The sequence below is a fragment of the Bubalus kerabau genome, chromosome 13 (genome assembly GCF_029407905.1).
Source record: "Bubalus kerabau isolate K-KA32 ecotype Philippines breed swamp buffalo chromosome 13, PCC_UOA_SB_1v2, whole genome shotgun sequence".
NCBI classification, from domain to species: domain Eukaryota; kingdom Metazoa; phylum Chordata; class Mammalia; order Artiodactyla; family Bovidae; genus Bubalus; species Bubalus kerabau.
In genome coordinates this window covers 43,449,875-43,467,782 of record NC_073636.1, presented here as the reverse complement: position 1 = coordinate 43,467,782, position 17,908 = coordinate 43,449,875, and the positions used below count along the sequence as shown (strand labels likewise).

At 40.2% G+C, this 17,908-nt stretch overlaps 1 protein-coding gene across 1 annotated transcript in view; it reads left to right on the top strand.

Annotated features, from left to right (window-relative positions):
* The window catches only part of NET1 (neuroepithelial cell transforming 1), a 35,890-nt gene that overhangs the window by 1,042 nt on the left and 16,940 nt on the right, over nucleotides 1-17,908 (top strand). Inside the window, exons 2-3 of the mRNA XM_055544154.1 lie at nucleotides 10,427-10,493; nucleotides 13,073-13,132. Of these exons, the coding sequence (XP_055400129.1) occupies nucleotides 10,427-10,493; nucleotides 13,073-13,132 (127 nt within the window). The remainder of the gene's footprint in view (nucleotides 1-10,426; nucleotides 10,494-13,072; nucleotides 13,133-17,908) is intronic.

Genomic DNA, 17,908 nt, shown 5'->3' with positions numbered 1-17,908 from the left:
GCGTCTGCGAAGGGAGGACACCGGCCGAGGGTGTCAGAGGTGATGTCTGCGAGGCAAGCAGTGAACAAGGACTGGGGGCATTGCTTTCCCATCAGGATGCTGCAGGCCCTGGGTTCCTGTGACCGGCCGTTGGACCTTTCATCTCTGAGGTTGGGTCCTCATCCGTCATATGGGGTTGAAATAGTATCCACTTCCTCCAAGTTGTGCAATTCAGTGAGGTCATTGTGTGAGCCTATATGCAGGGAGTTAGAAACAAACTGTTATTTGCTGATTTTTATCAGTAATTCCACATCTGCTTCTCTTTTCAGAAGTCCCTGTGGTCCACTACTTATTCTTAAACTACAGTTCCTTACTGAAGTTACATTCCAGTCATGCTTGGATGTGCCAGTCGTTTTTTCAGAGAAAGGAAAACACCTTACTTTCATGGACAGAGCATTTGTAAACTCACTGTTAATAAGTCATCGTGCAGAGAACTAGACCTTCTCATTAGATATTGATTTTTTATTTTGAAGATTAGGATAATCCTTGCCTGAAACCTTTTACTGATTACAACTTATATGTAAGAGGTAGTGAAAGAGCAGAAAGACGTCATCATCCTAGAGAATCAGGACCATGTAGTGAAGGGAAGAAAAACAGTGATAAATTCATTCTGTGTTCATTCAATAAAGCTTTTGAGCATTTGCCTGGAAAGATCCCCAGAGGAGGGCATGGCAACCCACTCCAGTATTCCTGCCTGGAGAATCGCATGGACAGAGGAGCCTGGAGGGCTACAGTCTGTGGAGGTCACAGGGAGTCGTACAGGACTGAGCAACTAACACTTTCACTTCCCTAGATCCTCATGGTGTTGTAGATATTGGAGATTTGGGTGAACAGATGAAGCTTCTGCTCTCATAAAGCTTACATTCTGGTTAGGGATGAAAGACGATAATGAAATACCAGGTGGTCATCCTGTGAGGAGGATTAAGGCATGGTAAGGGCAGGCAGAAATAAGGAGAGGGGCAGTGTTGCTATTTTTAAAAGATCAAAAAAAGCCTCCTCCATGGTAATGATGCCATTTAAGCAGAGATCTGAAGGAATTAAGGAACTCCACCATGTGAAGATTTGGAGAGAAAGGCAGTAAGTGCAGAGCTTCATAGTAGAATCCTGTTTGGTGTGTTCAAGGACTGTTAGAGAAGCCACGGTAACTGGAGTGGAGCAAAACAACTGGAGAAAGGTGGACAGCGAGGTCACAGAGATGCCTGGGGTCAGATTGGGTAGTACATGGCCAACCACCAGAAAGACTTCAAATTTGAATCTGTGGTTGGGAGACAGTAGAAAATTCTGTGATGTGTATTTTAAAAGGATTGGTCTGTTATGTAGCTGGGAGAAAATCAGGTAGACTAATGAAAAGGTTATTGCAGTTTGAGACATCTGAGTGGTAAACATGGTGGAAAATACTCCTATTTGGGATGTATTTTTAAAGTAGCACCGACAGGATTTGCACATGGATTCAGTGTGGAGTTAAGAGAGAAGGAGAAATGAAGAATGATTCCGAGGTTTTTAATCTGAGCACCAGAAGACCAGGTTTCCATGTTCCTGGAGAGAAGTTTGGTTTGGGATGCGTTATGAGGCTCCTATTAAGCAGTGCATCACAACAATTTTTCCCCCTTTTCTCTTTTTTTGCTTTTTTCTCTTAAAAAAAAAAAAAACTTTCATTGAAGTTTAACAGTCAAATGAAAGAGTGCATGAATCATAAGTGTTTTGCCCAGTGAAATTTCACAAAGTAAACACATCTGTGTAACCAAATATAAATTGAGGGCTTATCAGCAAATAGACTTGAAATATCAGCACCGGGAAGTCATCTAGATAGTCTAACTAGAGGAGAGTTTGGGGCCTAAACCCCGAGACACTCCCCACATGTAAAGGTCCAGGAGATGAACAAGCTCAGAGGAGCCACAGCTGGTGAGGAACCAGGTGAGATCAGTGTCCAGGAGGCCAAGTGGCAAAAGGGTTTTGAGAAAGGAGATGGGAAAGTATGTCAAGTGTTACTGATAAGGAAGGAATGAACAGTTTAGTGAGATGAGGAATGAGTGATCGTTGAATCTGGTCGTGAGAAGAGCATATTGACCTCCAGTAGTTTCCATAAAATAATTAAACTATTAAGAATGTTTGTAGAGGGTTGAGAAGAGAATGAGGTGTGGTTTTTTCCAAAAATGTGTGAGTGTCAGACACTATAAATATGGAGATGCAAAATACTGTCCTTACTCGGGGAGTGTTGCCGAGATCCCAGCCTCTGTTCTCTGGTGCCGGATAGAAACAGAGACAGGTGAAGTTGAAAAGAGTAGCTTTTATTGTTTTGCCAGGCAAAGGAGGCCACAGTAGGCTAGCACCCTCAAGACTGTCCTCCTTTGGGAAAAATAGGAAGGGATCTTAAAGTTCAGGAGGGGAAGGGAGTGCTGTAGATAAGGAATAGGGCAGTACCAAGCTTGCATTCTTTCCTTTTGGAAAATCTCTGCGTGGTCTAAGTCAGTGTCAGGCTGTCGGGAGTGTCCTTGAGGCTATTGCACTGACTTTCTAGAATAAAGAATGCTAACAAAAGAAGGGAGTGTTAGGAAGTGCTTCCTCAGAGAAGTGAACACCATATGCATTGTACACAGCTCTGATTAGAAAGTAATCGTTTTCAAAATGTAATTAAGTAAGCAAGAGAAGCTTTTCTGAGAAAATGGCTTAGTGGACTTAAAAGAATAAGGCCTAGCATGTTGGAAGCAGCCTTAACCAATTTCTGCTCTTACAGAAGAACTTACAATGGTATAGGGAAGAAACTTAATAATCATAATCGTGTATGATGACAGTTACTATCGCGTTAGGTATATGATGCCATAGATGCAAATAAAAGGAGAAATTCTGGTTGGAAAGGACAGGAACCCTTGAGTCTCAGAGGGCCAGTTTAGAGAGTGGATGTGGTTGGGTGATATCATGTAGGGGGAAGCATTTAAATGTTAAAAGGCACTTTACACAAATGAGAGTGAAGAGTTTTAGGTATCATGACACTGACTGTATAGGGAGAAGACTGAGATGAGGATAGAGAGGAGGTAGTGATTAGTGATGATACTGAAGAAGTAAGAGCCACATCACTGAGGGGAGCCTTGTATGCCATGATAGTAAACCTGATGAAAACTAGCCCCCAAACAAGTGCTCATATACACAAAATTCCAAATTTGTGGACTCTTGCAGCCCAACTATGGAACCAAATTAAAAGTCGCAAGTGAATTCATCATTGGTGGGAAGTCAATTTGCAGTTACCTGGATGAGTGTTTGAATCTGGTGGCTGGCAGTGAGGTTGGAGAACTTGAAACACTGGGTTACACTTTTAGGAAGTCTCATTGCAACCCGAGGGCAAGAAAGAATAATGGAGGCAACACCAGTTTGTGGGGTAGATTCTGAAGAAGGGGTGAACTTGATATGGGGCAGATGAGGGAATAAGCAAGTACAGAGAGAGGTTGAAGAGACAGGAAAGAAAAAAGGTGATAAAACAAGCAACCAGAAAGACAGAGAAGGATGGACTCCTAAGTGTAAAGATAGACCGTCTAGCCTGTCTGAGAGCTGTGGACAGTAGCCTTTGGGGTAAGTTTGGGGAATGTGGGATGTTATGAGCAGGAATTTGGGGGCTTTCCCACTAGGGTTGTGTTTTTTAGGTGAGGTTGTAAATTTATGTCAGCTGAGAAAAGGGTGGTGACATAGGCTTCCCTGGTGGCTCTGTGGTAAAGAATCTGTCTGTAATTCAGGAGACATGGGTTTGATCCCTGGGTCAGCAAGATCCCCTGGAGAAGGAAATGGCAACCCACTCCAGTATTCTTGCCTGGGAAATCCCATAGACAGAGGAGCCTGGCAGGCTACACACAACTAAACCACCACCATAGGCAGTGTTAGGAGAATGATGAAGTTGTCCTACTTCATTACCTGTTATTTTTTTGAAGGACAAAAAAAGGAAAATGAAAGTATCACCTTTTTATAAAACAGTGTTCACATACCATACAGTTTTACCCACTTGAAGTGTACAATTCACTGTTTTCCTCTAGATTCAAGACATGTGAATGTCCTCTAGACATGTGCAACCATCACCAGGCAATTTTTTCTTCACCTCAAAATGAAAGCCCATACCTCTCTCCCTAACTCCTCTCTCTTCTTTTACCCCAAACTCTAACCTGCTTCCTATCTCTATGAATTTCCCTGTTCTGGACATTGCACATGAATGAAATCATATGTGGCCATTTTTTAATGAGGCATCCTTTGCCCATTTTAAAAATTGGGTTATTTGTATTTTTTATTACTAAGATATAAGAACTCTACTGTTGATAACAAGTCCCTGCATGGTTTGCAGATATGTTCCCCTATTCTGTGGGTTGTCTTTTTTTTAACTGAAGTCCAGTTGATTTACACATTGTGTTAGTTTCTGGTGTACAGCAGAGTGATCCAGCACGTGTGTGTTTGTACACATATTTGCATGCACACTGCTGTTTACAGGCCTGCCATTTAATCAGCCTGTCCACGTGGTTGGAGCTCATTTTCAGCCACATCTTTGCTAATTGTTAATCCTAGCCATCCAGATGAGAAACGGGTAGACTTGAGAATGAGCTCAGGAGTTGGAATGGCTAATACATGCAGAACCTGAGAGAGAGGGCCTACTGTACCAAATTAAATAACAGATCATGATGCTGATCTGCCTCTGCTAAAGACTGATCCCGGGCATTGCTTCACACAGAGGTAAAAAAAAATTTTGAACATAACGTGAATGCTGACTACCATAGGTCATGGCTGGGGCAAGATAATTAGGGAGAAAAAGCGAGTAGAGACAGCTGGAATCCATTGGGGGTCTAAGCTTGCTCTGTGGCAGTGGCTGTCGGCTGCTTTCTCCTCCTCCTTGTCCCGCTCTGTTTGTTCTTGGTAGTAATAGGCCAGTTTCTTGTCCACAGGCGGCCCTGGGCCCCGCTACATGGCTCAGAACTCAGAAAGCAGCGTGCTTCTCTGGCCTAGTTTTCCTGACACTGAGTCTGTTCTAGCCCCAGCTTTGATTCAGTTAATTACTCTCTCTGGGAATGGACATTCTTTTAGACTGAGATCCAAAGCTGAATAAAACATTAGTGTTTAAAGAGTTTAGGTTTTACAGTCAGACTCCTTGGGTTCAAATTCTGGCTCTTGAGGATTTAATCTCTTTAAACCTCACTTCATACTTGCTAGCTCATTAGTAGTATCTGTCTCCGCAGGCTGTGATTAATCTTTTTTAAATCTCACTTTATAGTATCTGTCCCATAAGGTTGTGGAAATTATAAGAGGTAATTCATGTAAAACATGAGAATAGTACCTAGATATTAGCAAATGCTCCATAAATCTTAGGTATCATTGTTTTCATTTTCTGCAGGAAACACTAAGAGCTATAACTTACCCTCTATCAAGAAGTATTTAGCAATTATCTCTGTTATCAGTTTTGTAGAGGTGGATCTCTGACTAGATGGTAGATCTTTGACTTTTGTTTTTCTAGTGAAACTGATGGATTTGTAGAGTGGACATCCAGAGTTAAATGTATATTCTTAAAGCAAGTTCTGTTAATTTTGAGCTAAGGGTTCCTGTTGCCTTTAAGGGAATTTAACTTCCTGGATGGACTGTTTTTCAAAACATTTAAAAAACCAAATTAAACAGAAATTGAGCCAGTCCTTGATAACCCGGGATTGTCATCATTATTACTATTTATATTAATAGTTGCTGAAAATAAAAGGATGCCCCCACTAGCTCCTAAGGCTGTTTCCTCCCACATCAAAATGACTGTACTGTTTAACAGTTTTATTGAGACATAATTTGCATGTCATAACATTCGCCTGTTGTAAGTATGCAATTCAGTAATTATTAGTAAGTGGAAGGCAATGGCACCCCACTCCAGTACTCTCACCTGGAGAATCCCATGGACGGAGGAGCCTGGTAGGCTGCAGTCCATGGGGTCGCTAAGAGTCGAACACGACTGAGCGACTTCACTTTCACTTGTCACTTTCATGCATTGGAGAAGGAAATGGCAACCCACTCCAGTGTTCTTGCCTGGAGAATCCCAGAGATGGCAGAACCTGGTGGGCTGCCGTCTATGGGGTCGCACAGAGTCGGACACGACGGATGCGACTTAGCAGCAGCAGCAGCAGTATAGACACAGTCCACCATTAGAACATTCATCATCCCAAATACTCCCTCAAGTTTGTTTGCAGTCAGTCCTCCTCCTACCCCCAGGCCTAGGCAGCCACTAGTCTGTTTTCCATGTCTGTAAATTTCTGTTTCTGGATATCCATCTAAATAGAACCACACAATATAATCTTTCACATTTGCGTGTTTTGTAGTTCATCTGTATTAATTACCTGATATGATAGAGGAGGGCAATGACATAAGTCATAATCTCTGAAAATATAATTTGGCTTGAGAATGAAATAACAGGTGATTTTTTGTGGAACATCAACTGTACCATTTTATTTATGTTTTGTTTAGACTAAATCTAGTTGAGTGTAAAAATAATTTACATAGTTTGAAAATACATCAAATGACACAAAAAGAAGTATGTAAAGACCAAGGAGTAATCAGTGGGGCTAATAGGAAACACAGTTTAATATATCAAGCTAGTTCCTTCGGGTATTCATTTATTTTATGCCTTAAAAGTTAGTAATTAATTGGATATATGAAAAAAGATTGGACAAAAATTCTTAAAAAGATGAACTGTCACTTCTTATTTCAGCCTTTGAGCTGCTTTTTAAACGGACTGTACTGCATATCTTTTAAAGGCCACTTTTAATGTTTTATGAAATAAAAAATTTTCCCACGAGGATTTAAAATAGCTGCTACATTTTGAGTGTGACCCCTATGAAAAAATGACTATATATCTTTCCAAGTTTTTTGAAAGCTGGCACTGACTCACATACTTTCAGGGCACAGTTTGTTTTTTGGGTTCCTATTTTCCATTAGTTCTCAAAATAAATAGGTACTTGCTTTTGAAATAGGAAAAAATAGCATTACTATAAAGCTGATTACAGCTGGTGCTGGAAACAATCTTGCCATCCAGTTGGAAATATTTTTCCAGTTTTCAGTGTGTTTAAAATTCCTAACAGCTAATTCTTTCCAGCTTTTAAACATCAAATTCATTCTGAGGTCAGAATGGATAATTCTAGGGAATAAAGAAATGAATATCTTTGGTTTTGTGTTCTCCTTGTCTTATATCTGAAAGGAAGTGCTCAGTGACTATTTTAAGTGCCACTATGATTACTACTTTGTAATGAATATTTGTATTACTTTAAAAATAATCTTCTGAGAAATCATAATTTTTGCTTCTCAACCCAGTCTCCACTGGTGGCTCTTTGTGTAGTATATGATACCTAGAACAGTGTTTTTAAAAAGTAATCATAACATGAAGGTTCCATTTGCCCTGTAATCCTTTGGCATTTGATTATAGTACTATATCTCTGTATACTCTTATCTATGTATTCTTTAGTCATATGAATTATAATTTATTGCTGATATCTTACTGTTTTATCAGAAATCATGCAACCTTCATTGTTACTTGACTTTTCTATAGTGGCAAGAAATCACCAGTTCCTTAGTTTATTTTGCTCCACCAGAGAGGCCCTCAAAACAATTTTTGAGCTACAAATAGTTATTTAGAGAGCATTCTCTTTAAATATCTTCAGATCTTTCTGTATCTGTTTCTAATTATCATTAGTGGTATCCTATTTCACTGTGTCAGGACCCTTCCCAGGAACTGAACAGGCCTTGGGAAGAAGGGAGAGTTCTCCAACCGGACCTTGAGCCCTTTCTAGTCACCTCACTACTCTGCCGTTGCTGCTGTCCCTCCGCCCCTCGCCATCTGTTGTCAGCAGTATCAGAACTGCCTCTTAACCAACCTCCTGACCAGTGCTGCCTTCTTCCAACTCAGCCTTCTTGTTCCTTAGAACTCAATTGCCGACAGCTGCCATACATATTCAAGATCAAGTTCATATTTTTAAGGGCTGTACATGAGGCCTTTTATCATGATCAAGCCCTGTTTTATTTCTTTTGATGCTCAAACATAAAGAGCTACTTGCAGTTTCCTGTATATAATTCATTTCACCCCCTGCTTCACTTGTGCCTTTCCCTTTCCCCACAGAGCCTGCCTGGCTCTTATATGCTTTGCTGATTGCGATTTCTCTTTGCTCCAGTTTTACAGTTCAGAGAAGGCAATGGCAACCCACTCCAGTACTCTTGCCTGGAGAATCCCAGGGACGGGGGGGGCCTGGTGGGCTGCTGTCTGTGGGGTCGCACAGAGTCAGACACAACTGAAGCGACTTAGCAGCAGCAGTATTAATTCTTCTGCAAAGCCATTTTGCTGTCCTCTTTCTCCTTGTAGCCATTTTCACTTGTGCTCCTTGTCAAAAATAAACAAACTTCTGCTTTATATTTAGCTTAGAAAACTACAAAAGCCTGTGTTTGATTTAAGCTTGTAAATGTTTATAGAAATAACCGCCATCTGTGGTGTTTCTGTAACTTAAACAGTGACTGAGAATGAAGGTGAGAGACAGAGTACACAAGTGGACAGTGGCCTGACAGTGCAGGAGCTAAGCAATAACTTCTGTTATTGCTTGCCCAAATGGCCAAGACTTGATCAGCAACAGCCAGCTTCCCCAGTTTTTGTCTTTGGTTCCAAATTAAGAATCTCCCTCCAACGCAGGACACCTGGGTTCGATCCCTGAGTCAGGAATATCCCCTGGAGAAGGGAATGGCAAGCCACTCCAGTTGTTCTTGCCTGGGAAATCCCATGGACAGAGGATCCTGGAGGGCTATAGTCCATGGGGCCACAAAGAGTCAGACATGACTGAGCGACTAACACTTCACTTCCAACTTAAAACCAACTCAAGCAAATCCTATCTGCACCCAGTAAATCACACAGGAGCCCCAGTCCCACTTAGCTTGCCTGCACCTTCCCCCTGCTGACAGCCTCCAGTCAGAACACACCTGAAGCCTTCCCTTGTTGCTCATTCCCCAGCCTGCCTTTCAGTCTCCCTAAACACCAGTGATGGTGGCCAGCTCCCTTGCTGTAGCAAGCTCTGAATTAATAACCTTTGCTTTTCTCATAAATGTAGTTTATAAGGGCTTCCCAGGTGGCTCAGTGGTAAAGAGCAGGAGATTCGGGTTCAATCCCTATGTCAGGAAGATCCCCTGGAGGAGGAAATAGCAGCAACCCACTCCAGTATTCTTACCTGAAAAATCCCATGGATAGAGGAGCCTGGCAGGCTACAGTCCACAGGGTCATAAAGAGTCAGTCAGACACAACTTGAGTGACTGAACATGTGTACATCGTTTATAAACATTTCTGCACTACCTATGTTTTGTGATTTTCTACATGTTTGACAAACCTAAGACAGCACATTAAAAAGCAGAGACATTACTTTGCCGACAAAGGTCCATATAGTCAAAGCTATGGTTTTTCCTATAGTCATGTATAGATGTGAGAGTTGGACCATAAAGAAGGCTGAATGCCGAAGAATTGATGCTTTTAAACTGTGGTATTGGAGAAGACTCTTGAGAGTCCCTTGGACTGCAAGGAGAACAAACCAGTAATCCTAAAGGAAATCAATCCTGAATATTCATTGGAAGAACTGAAGCTGAAGCTCCAATACTTTGGCCACCTGATGTGAAGAGGTGACTCATAAGAAAAGACCCTGATGCTGGGAAAGATTGAAGGCAGGATTGGTCAGTCGCTAAGTTGTGCCCGACTCATGGACTGAGCCTACCAGGCTCCTCTGTCCAGGGAAGCCCGTGTCACTTAGTAGTAAAGAACAAAATCCTTGTCAAATTTTAACCTTACTTGAGACCTTTGTCTCAGATATAGTTATTCAAAGCTTTTTATTTGGTTTATTTAAGTTATAACACTAAAAAAAAAACAATCAGTACATGGAAGAGATTTACACATAAAATACAAAATAAATTCATTTAACTTTTGTTTATTATGTTTTTTACTATTATTTTTAAAATATTAAACATGAATGCTGAATTTTATCAAGTAATTTGTTGCATCATTTACTGTTTTCTTAACCTATTAGTGAAATATATAAAATATATTTCATATCATTGAGCCATGTATATGTTTCTAAAATAAACTCTGCTTGTTTTGGTGAATTAGTTTAATCTGTCTACTAGTTTTATAAAGGCTTTTTCACTTTTGTAATGTTCCTGAAAATTTCCGGAAGTGACTAGAACCCTACCCTGATTTTTTTGGATTTTGGTTTTTGTGGGTTGTTTTGTTTTGTTTTTAAATACTCTCCCTCTTAATTCTGATTAATTAGGCTACTTTGAAGAGTTTTGAAACTACGAAAAAGATAGCTTTTTACCTGTTAATGCTTAATTTTACTGAAGTTCCTCTCAATGTATTTGAATTTTCTGTTAACAGACACTCCCTTCGGAGAGGTAGCTCCTTCACATTTTTAACACCTGGCCCCCATTGGGATTTCACTTTGGTGAGTAGACACCTGGGTTTTTATTTCAAGACATTAGATAGAAATAATTCCTGGCTGTCCTTCAGTCTAGTTGTCTATGCATCTCTGAAAGTCTTAAGGTACAGAGTTTGTGTCACTGTCTTTGCCAGCCTAATTTAACTCTTCTCTGCTAACAGACTGAAATTTTTATTTCAGTTAAATGCAAAATATATTTTGAAAAGTATTGGATCTATTCATCTTTATTCAATTCTTTCTCTTATTTCTACCAGTGTTAAAATTAATATATTATGAAACATGAATATATTAATATTTTTATGTACATACTCTGACAGGCTTCTCCTTTGTTGAAAAATATAAAAATGATTGTAGGTAATACATATGACAAATGAATTATTTCTCTTATTAATAATCTTAGTATAGAGGGACTGCTTCATTATTTTTAGGAGACTTCCAAAGGCATCCAACCTTATGGAAACTAACACCAGAAAATTGGAGTTTTTTAATAATTAAAAACTAATTTAAATAATTAAAACCTCATTGCTTCATAATACTCATATAAATAAAATATGTACAAAGAGAGCATGATTCTTATGCTTTTCTTATTTGGGGGAAATAGAAAAAATGGTTCTGCTTCTAGTATGCCAAACTTTACCTGTGTGCATGTATTATGATGGTCCAATAATACATGCTTCATTTGTATTCTATTCTCTTGTATTTAATTTGATATTTTAGTGTATCAAAACATAATACTCAGGGTGAGGTTAATGAGAGTGGACGTAAATGTGTATTTCAGATAGCCAGAATAATTTCACATCTGGGGACTGACTTCTGAATTGGATCTGATTAGATTATCATTGTCTTTAACTCACATTGGAAAATGTGAGTGATGATGAGCTTGTCATCTGTATATTAAATTTTAGTAGCTCACTTTAAGGAGTAAGAAATACATAGAAATGAAGTTATAATATTTTACTCCTGTACTCCAGGAAAGATATCTTGCATTTTCTCTGAGATAGGTGCATCTCACTTGTGAAAACACTTCTATAGAGGTCTCCATGACAAAAGAAATATCTCATGGTTCATGTATTAACACTTTTGGAATATGATTAAGAAAACTTAAGAGGGAGATTTATTACTTTTTAAATACATAGTTGAAAGGAAAAGATCAAAAATTAAGCATCTAACTCAAGGGGTGAGGAGAAGAACAATAGAGTGAACTGAAGAAAAGAGGAAGAGAAGTAAGAGTGGAAAAGTAAAGTCAACACCCAATCATGGTAAAAGTCTTGGCAAACCAAGGTGAGAATATAGACTAGAACATTGTACTTAGCCTGAGACCTACCACTAGCAACATACATGATGATAAAGTGCTAGCCATGTTCCCTTCCATGTATTTCCCCCACTTCTACCTGGACTTTATCTTTCCTTTTCTCAGTTGTCCCCATCCTGCGCAGTGTAGATTCTGTTCTCCTAGTTCCTCTTCTGTGGGGTGGCCAGGTCCTGGCTGCTCAGTGTTGAGAGTTCACAGGAGCTGGGCTGTGTCATATTTAATCAGAAAATTATTTTGAGATACAGAAGAAATGTTACTTAAGGATTCTTTTTCAGTATTGACTTTGTTGTTGTTCAGTCGCTAAGTCATGTCTGACTCTGTAACCCTATGGACTCCCTATTCCTCATCATCTCCCAAAGTTAGCCCAAGTTCATGTCCATTGAGTTGGTGATACCATCCAACCATCTCATCCTCTGCCTCCCTCTTCTTTTGCTTTCAATCTTTCCCAGCAATATTGACTAAGGACTAGAAGTTAAAGCTATATACACAGTTGGGTCACTGCTGGCACTTGTAGGGCTGAAGGAAGGTGGTAATGATTACTGGAGGTTCTTTAGGTACGTGCATGTTCCTCCAGCTGAAAAGTCCTGCTTTGGGCAACAAACCTTAATTACTTGGACCAGGAAAAAAGGATATTTCTTTCCCAGTGAAATCACCCCCTCATAGAATAAATAAAATGTGTTCCTTTTTAAAAATATTTCTGCCTGTATATATAAAATATATTTTACTTTTTCTCTAACAAGTATAGGCTTGACTTACATAAGAGTTCTGTTCTGGAAAACTTTAGATAAGTTTTTTAGTAGAGTGGAATCACTTCACACCAGATAATTCAATCTGAGGGAACTTTTTAGAAAGTATATAGTATGTGCTAGTGATAAATTATCAGAGAAGGCAGTGGCAACCCACTCCAGTACTCTTGTCTGGAAAATCCCATGGGCAGAAGAGCCTGGTAGGCTGTAGTCCATGGGGTCGCGAAGAGTCAGACACAACTGAGCGACTTCACTTTCACTTTTCACTTTCATGCATTGGAGAAGGAAATGGCAACCCACTCCAGTGTGCTTGCCTGGGCAATCCCAGGGATGGGGCAGCCTGGTGGGCTGCCCTCTATGGGGTTGCACAGAGTCAGACATGACTGAAGTGACTTAGCAGCAGCAGCAGTGATAAATTATGAGTATCCCTCATAAAAATAACTTTCTTATGAATACAGCCTAAGGCTTCACTTTTTAAAAGTGATTTTCCTTCTATATAAGAATGAAATCTTTTCCTTTTTTTATAGAAAAGAAAACGAAGAGAGAAAGATGATGATGTCGTAAGCCTTAGCAGCCTTGATCTGAAGGTAAGCCTTATGCTCTAGCAAAGAAAAGCTTTTAAGAATATGCAGATAGCACTTAATTTCTGTGCTATAAAAATAGCGAATGCTGAGTTTTTTGCATTTTGGATTTTCTAAGTGCAGAACTGAGTAGTATTGGCTCTTACAGATACCCTCCTTTTTCTGTTCTACTTCTCTGTGAAGAATGAGCAGAAAATGTCACTCAAAACAGTAGTGACCACATGCTCCTGTACCTGAGGAGACCAGGCCTGTCATCTGTGCAGAGGAATGGGGGTGGCTGATGGATGGGAGAGCACGTGTCCCTCCTCTGAGAGGCAGCTTCTCCTGTGCCTTATCCCCAAATCTGGGGTTTTGTATGAAATCCTAAATTTTAAATGTTGGATCAGATTTTTTCTAACAACTGTGCAAGCCAAATAACTTATCTGCAAGCCAGATGTGGCCCGGGGTTTCCAGTGTGTGGTGTATGATCAACCAGAGCTCAGTGCACACTTAGAAACAAATTATGTCTCCTATTCTGTAAAATTGTACTTTGAAGTCCAAAACTACTGTTTTGGAATTACTTATTTCACTCTTGTCACTTGGAAGTTTTACAGAACCACCTTGGTTTTAACAAACTTGGTTTTAAAAGATTGTTATGAAAAAATTATACATTTTTAAGTGAGGTTTTTTAAAATATGTTTGCCATCATGTTTAATGATGGGAGCTGCTACTTTTTAAAGACAGATATTTTCTAAAAATCAGATTTTTACAGGTCTGCCCCTCAACATTTTAGCAAATCTGGTTAATTTGCTTGATTATCAAAGATTAATTGTCATTGCCTAGATTCATTTATTCATTGACATTGCAGAATAGTTCTATTGTGCCTTTATCAGCTCTTTATTAACTGGAACACTTCTGTAAAGAGAAAATTCCTCTCATCAACCTTGGTTACTCAGAGTACTCTTTTATAATAAAGGCTGGACAAGTGCTTGATTCCTTTCCTTTATCAGTTTTCAAAAATAATGAGTTTTAGTCATTAAAATCCTCTAAAAGTAACTAGTGATTTTTGTTTTTAATAGTACTATGAACTCATGGATGTGAACACGTTTGTTGTGTTTTGATCCATTTTAGCTGTTACTCTTACTGGGCTCACATTGTCCCATCTTTGGCTTCTGGATGGCTCCTATGTCCTTTTCCTCCAGCTCTAGTAAGATATAATTGACGTACAACATTGGGTAAATTTAATGTATACAGCAGGTTGATTCCCCATTCCTTTTGATAGCCTCACCTCACAGCTAAACCAGAGGCTAAATGGCCTCCTTTTCTTCCTGGACGACAAGGTATTCCAAGCCTTTGTGGGTCATATGGTCTTTGCCTCGTGTTATTTTGTCCCCAGTCTGGTGAAAGGGAAATTCAGCTTTCTTCTAAACCTGATGTCATTTTAGCAGTTTTTATTGACATTGAATTTATGGGAATTATTTGAATTACTATAATTTTGAGGGCAGATATTATATTATGAACTAATATTCACCAACTAGCCAAAGACAGGCTTCTGTTGCCCTTCAGAATTTATTAATAGTACATTTTAGGGCAGTAGTTGTATATTTGTACATACTGTTGTTAACTTCCTTTAAACTGAGGAATTATATTCAAGAAGGAAATCCTTATAAAATTTTGGTTGCATTAAGTACATGCCCAGCTGCAAAGAGAATAATGCAGCGATATGCAGTCTCCATTTGTTCCAAAGCCAAGGATTCGTGTACAACTATAGTAATGAAAGAATGAATTTGAAATAATTATTTATTGAACATCATCTTTGTATACCCAAAATTCACTGAGATCTGATCTAAATTCTTTTATTCTTTTATTTAAAAAAAAAATACCACAGACATTTAGAGTACCCACAATATTTCAAATACTATACTGAACTTTAGAGAGAAGACTGTATACAAACAGGAAACAAGAACCTCTGACAGAATCATACCTGCATAGATTACAGTAGACTGCAGAAGTACCAATTGGTATTGCTGCTGCTGCTGCTAAATCACTTCAGTCATGTCCGACTCTCTGCGACCCCATAGATGGCAGCCCACCAGGTTCCCCTGTCCCTGGGATTCTCCAGGCAAGAACACTGGAGAGGGTTGCCATTTCCTTCTCCAATGCATGAAAATGAAAAGTGAAAGTGAAGTCGCTCAGTCGTCTCTGACTCTTAGCGACCCCATGGACTGCAGCCCACCAGGCTCCTCGGTCCATGGGATTTTCCAGGCAAGAGTACTGGAGTGGGGTGCCATTGCCTTCTCCCCAATTGGTATTAGGAGGAGTTATAACAGTAACAGAAGATACTGTGGAGATCTTGATTTGGAGTTGGGTGTTTGGGAAAGCAAATGTGAACTAGGGAAAACCAGCCCAGATAGAGAAGGGGCATCTACAAGTACCAATAATTAAGATCAGTTATGTTAACATATGGAGAAGGCAATGGCACCCCAGTCCATTACTCTTGCCTGGAAAATCCTATGGACAGAGGAGCCTGGTGAGCTGCAGTTCATGCGGTCGCTAAGAGTCGGACATGACTAAGCGACTTCACTTTCACTTTTCATTTTCATGCATTGGAGAAAGAAATGGCAACCCACTCCGGTGTTCTTGCCTGGAGAATCCCAGGGACAGGGGAGCCTGGTGGGCTGCCGTCTTTGGGGTCGCACAGAGTCAGACATGACTGAAGCGACTTAGTAGTAGTAGTAGTATGTTAACATAATGATGAACAAATGATTTGAAAAGAGTCCAATAATATATGAAGAAGAACTAAGAGATGAAGTACAGAGGGCTAATTGACCACTTAGTTGAAGGCTATAAATGATAGGCTGAAGAATTTATTGATCTCCCATGAAAAACAACAGAAGCAACATTCTGGATTCTTGAAATTATTTTCTGAAATATAATCCTTCTGTTTATGTAGCAAGTCTAGGTTAGTAGTGGTCTGGGACAGTCGAGTCTAAACTGCGTGATCTAAAATACTTTTGTCTGTTTTTTCATTGTGAAAATAACACACAAATGCATTGTCCTTGTACAAAATTAAAACTTTTTCAAGTCTCCAGTTTTCACCTCCATCCTCTGAAGTAACTAATTATTATTTTATGTGTTCTAGGCCCTTTTTATTTACCTATTTTCGCACAGTGTGTATAATGGTGACACATATGAGTTTACTGTACATATGCTATAGCTTGCTTTTTTTTAATTTATATCTTATAAATATATATAGGGCTACTACTACTACTAAGTCGCTTCAGTCGTGTCCCACTCTGTGCGACCCCAGAGACAGCAGCCCACCAGGCTCCCCCATCCCTGGGATTCTCCAGGCAAGAACGCTGGAGTAGGTTGCCATTTCCCTCTCCAATGCATGAAAGTGAAAAGTGGAAGGAAGTCACTCAGTCGTGTCCGACTCTTAGCGACCCCATGTACTGCGGCCCACCAAGCTCCTGCGTCCATGGGATTTTCCAGGCAAGAGTGCTGGAATGGTGTGCCATTGCCTTCTCCAATATATAGGGCTACCTCATGCTTTTTTATAGTATTTCATAGTATTAAAGTACCACTTGCCTGTCATAGTCATTAAAGAATAAAATATATAATTTAGTATTAGGTATAATCTAAAATTGTAGAGTATAGCATTATACTCTGCAGATTGGTATACAGTTTGAGTATACCAGTACTCAAAATGTAACCCTTCAATGCATTATTAACTTTTAAGAAAATGAGATCCCCAAATCTGAACCTTCAGAGAAAGAACCACCACCTCCTTGCAGGAGGCTTAACAGAGGTCCAGTAGAGATCACCGCTCTTGCTTACTCCAAATTTGATAGCTGTCTCTGCGTTTTCTCTCGGTATGCAATATTGCTTCAGTCTCTTACCTTGGCCCAGGGGTAGGGGGTTACATTTCAGGGGCTCCCACTTTGCCCTTCCCTCTGCAATGACTTCTGAGAACATGAAGGTTACCATCTTCTTTTTCAGTCTCTTAAAGTAATTAACAGAAGCCAGCCAACTCAGTAGTCCTTACAGTTTGTTGCCCCCATGTCATCCCTGCTACATATACCATTGCTTCACCGCTCCATCTGTACCAGTCCATACCTGTGGTCCTTGTCACCACTTCATCCATGAGTGACCAGTTTCAGACTCCCATCCCGAGTGTCTGGTCTCTAGGGCCAGTCTCCGTGTCGGTGTCTCAGCCTGTGGTCCCTCCAGAAATCCAAGCCTGAGGCATGAGGTAGTGGACAGGTAGTTGGGTTCCAGGTGTGGCGCCAAGGAACATGGAGGCAGCTACTGCAAGTGTATAATTATGGGACCTTCTAAAGAGCCACATAAAATACACCACACAGTTGTCTTCTCCGGGGACTCACCGGGGAGCTTTTACCCACCAGCTTCTGTGCTCCATTAGTCAGTGGGTGTCCCAAGGGATGTTAATCCCTCACACTTCCAGGCAACCACGTGTAAATGCCTCTCTCCGCCTCTGAGAAGCCCAGGGTGAGAACGCGACGCAGCTGGGGCCAGGGCAGCTGGGGCCAGGGGCTATCTGAGGCGGAGCCATTGCTGCAGGAGCAGCTGGAGTGAGATATGAGTTGAAAACACAGGACTGGCTCAGAGCAGTGCAGTTGGTCTTTGGGTTTGGGCCTTAGCTGATTTTCAGGGGAAAAATTTGGGAAATCCCACTCAACATCATGATATTAATACATAAGCACAGGCCATCTTAAATGATGCAAGAAATGTTATCCTGTACACTTGAGATAAAAAGTCATCACTTACAGCAGCAGTATC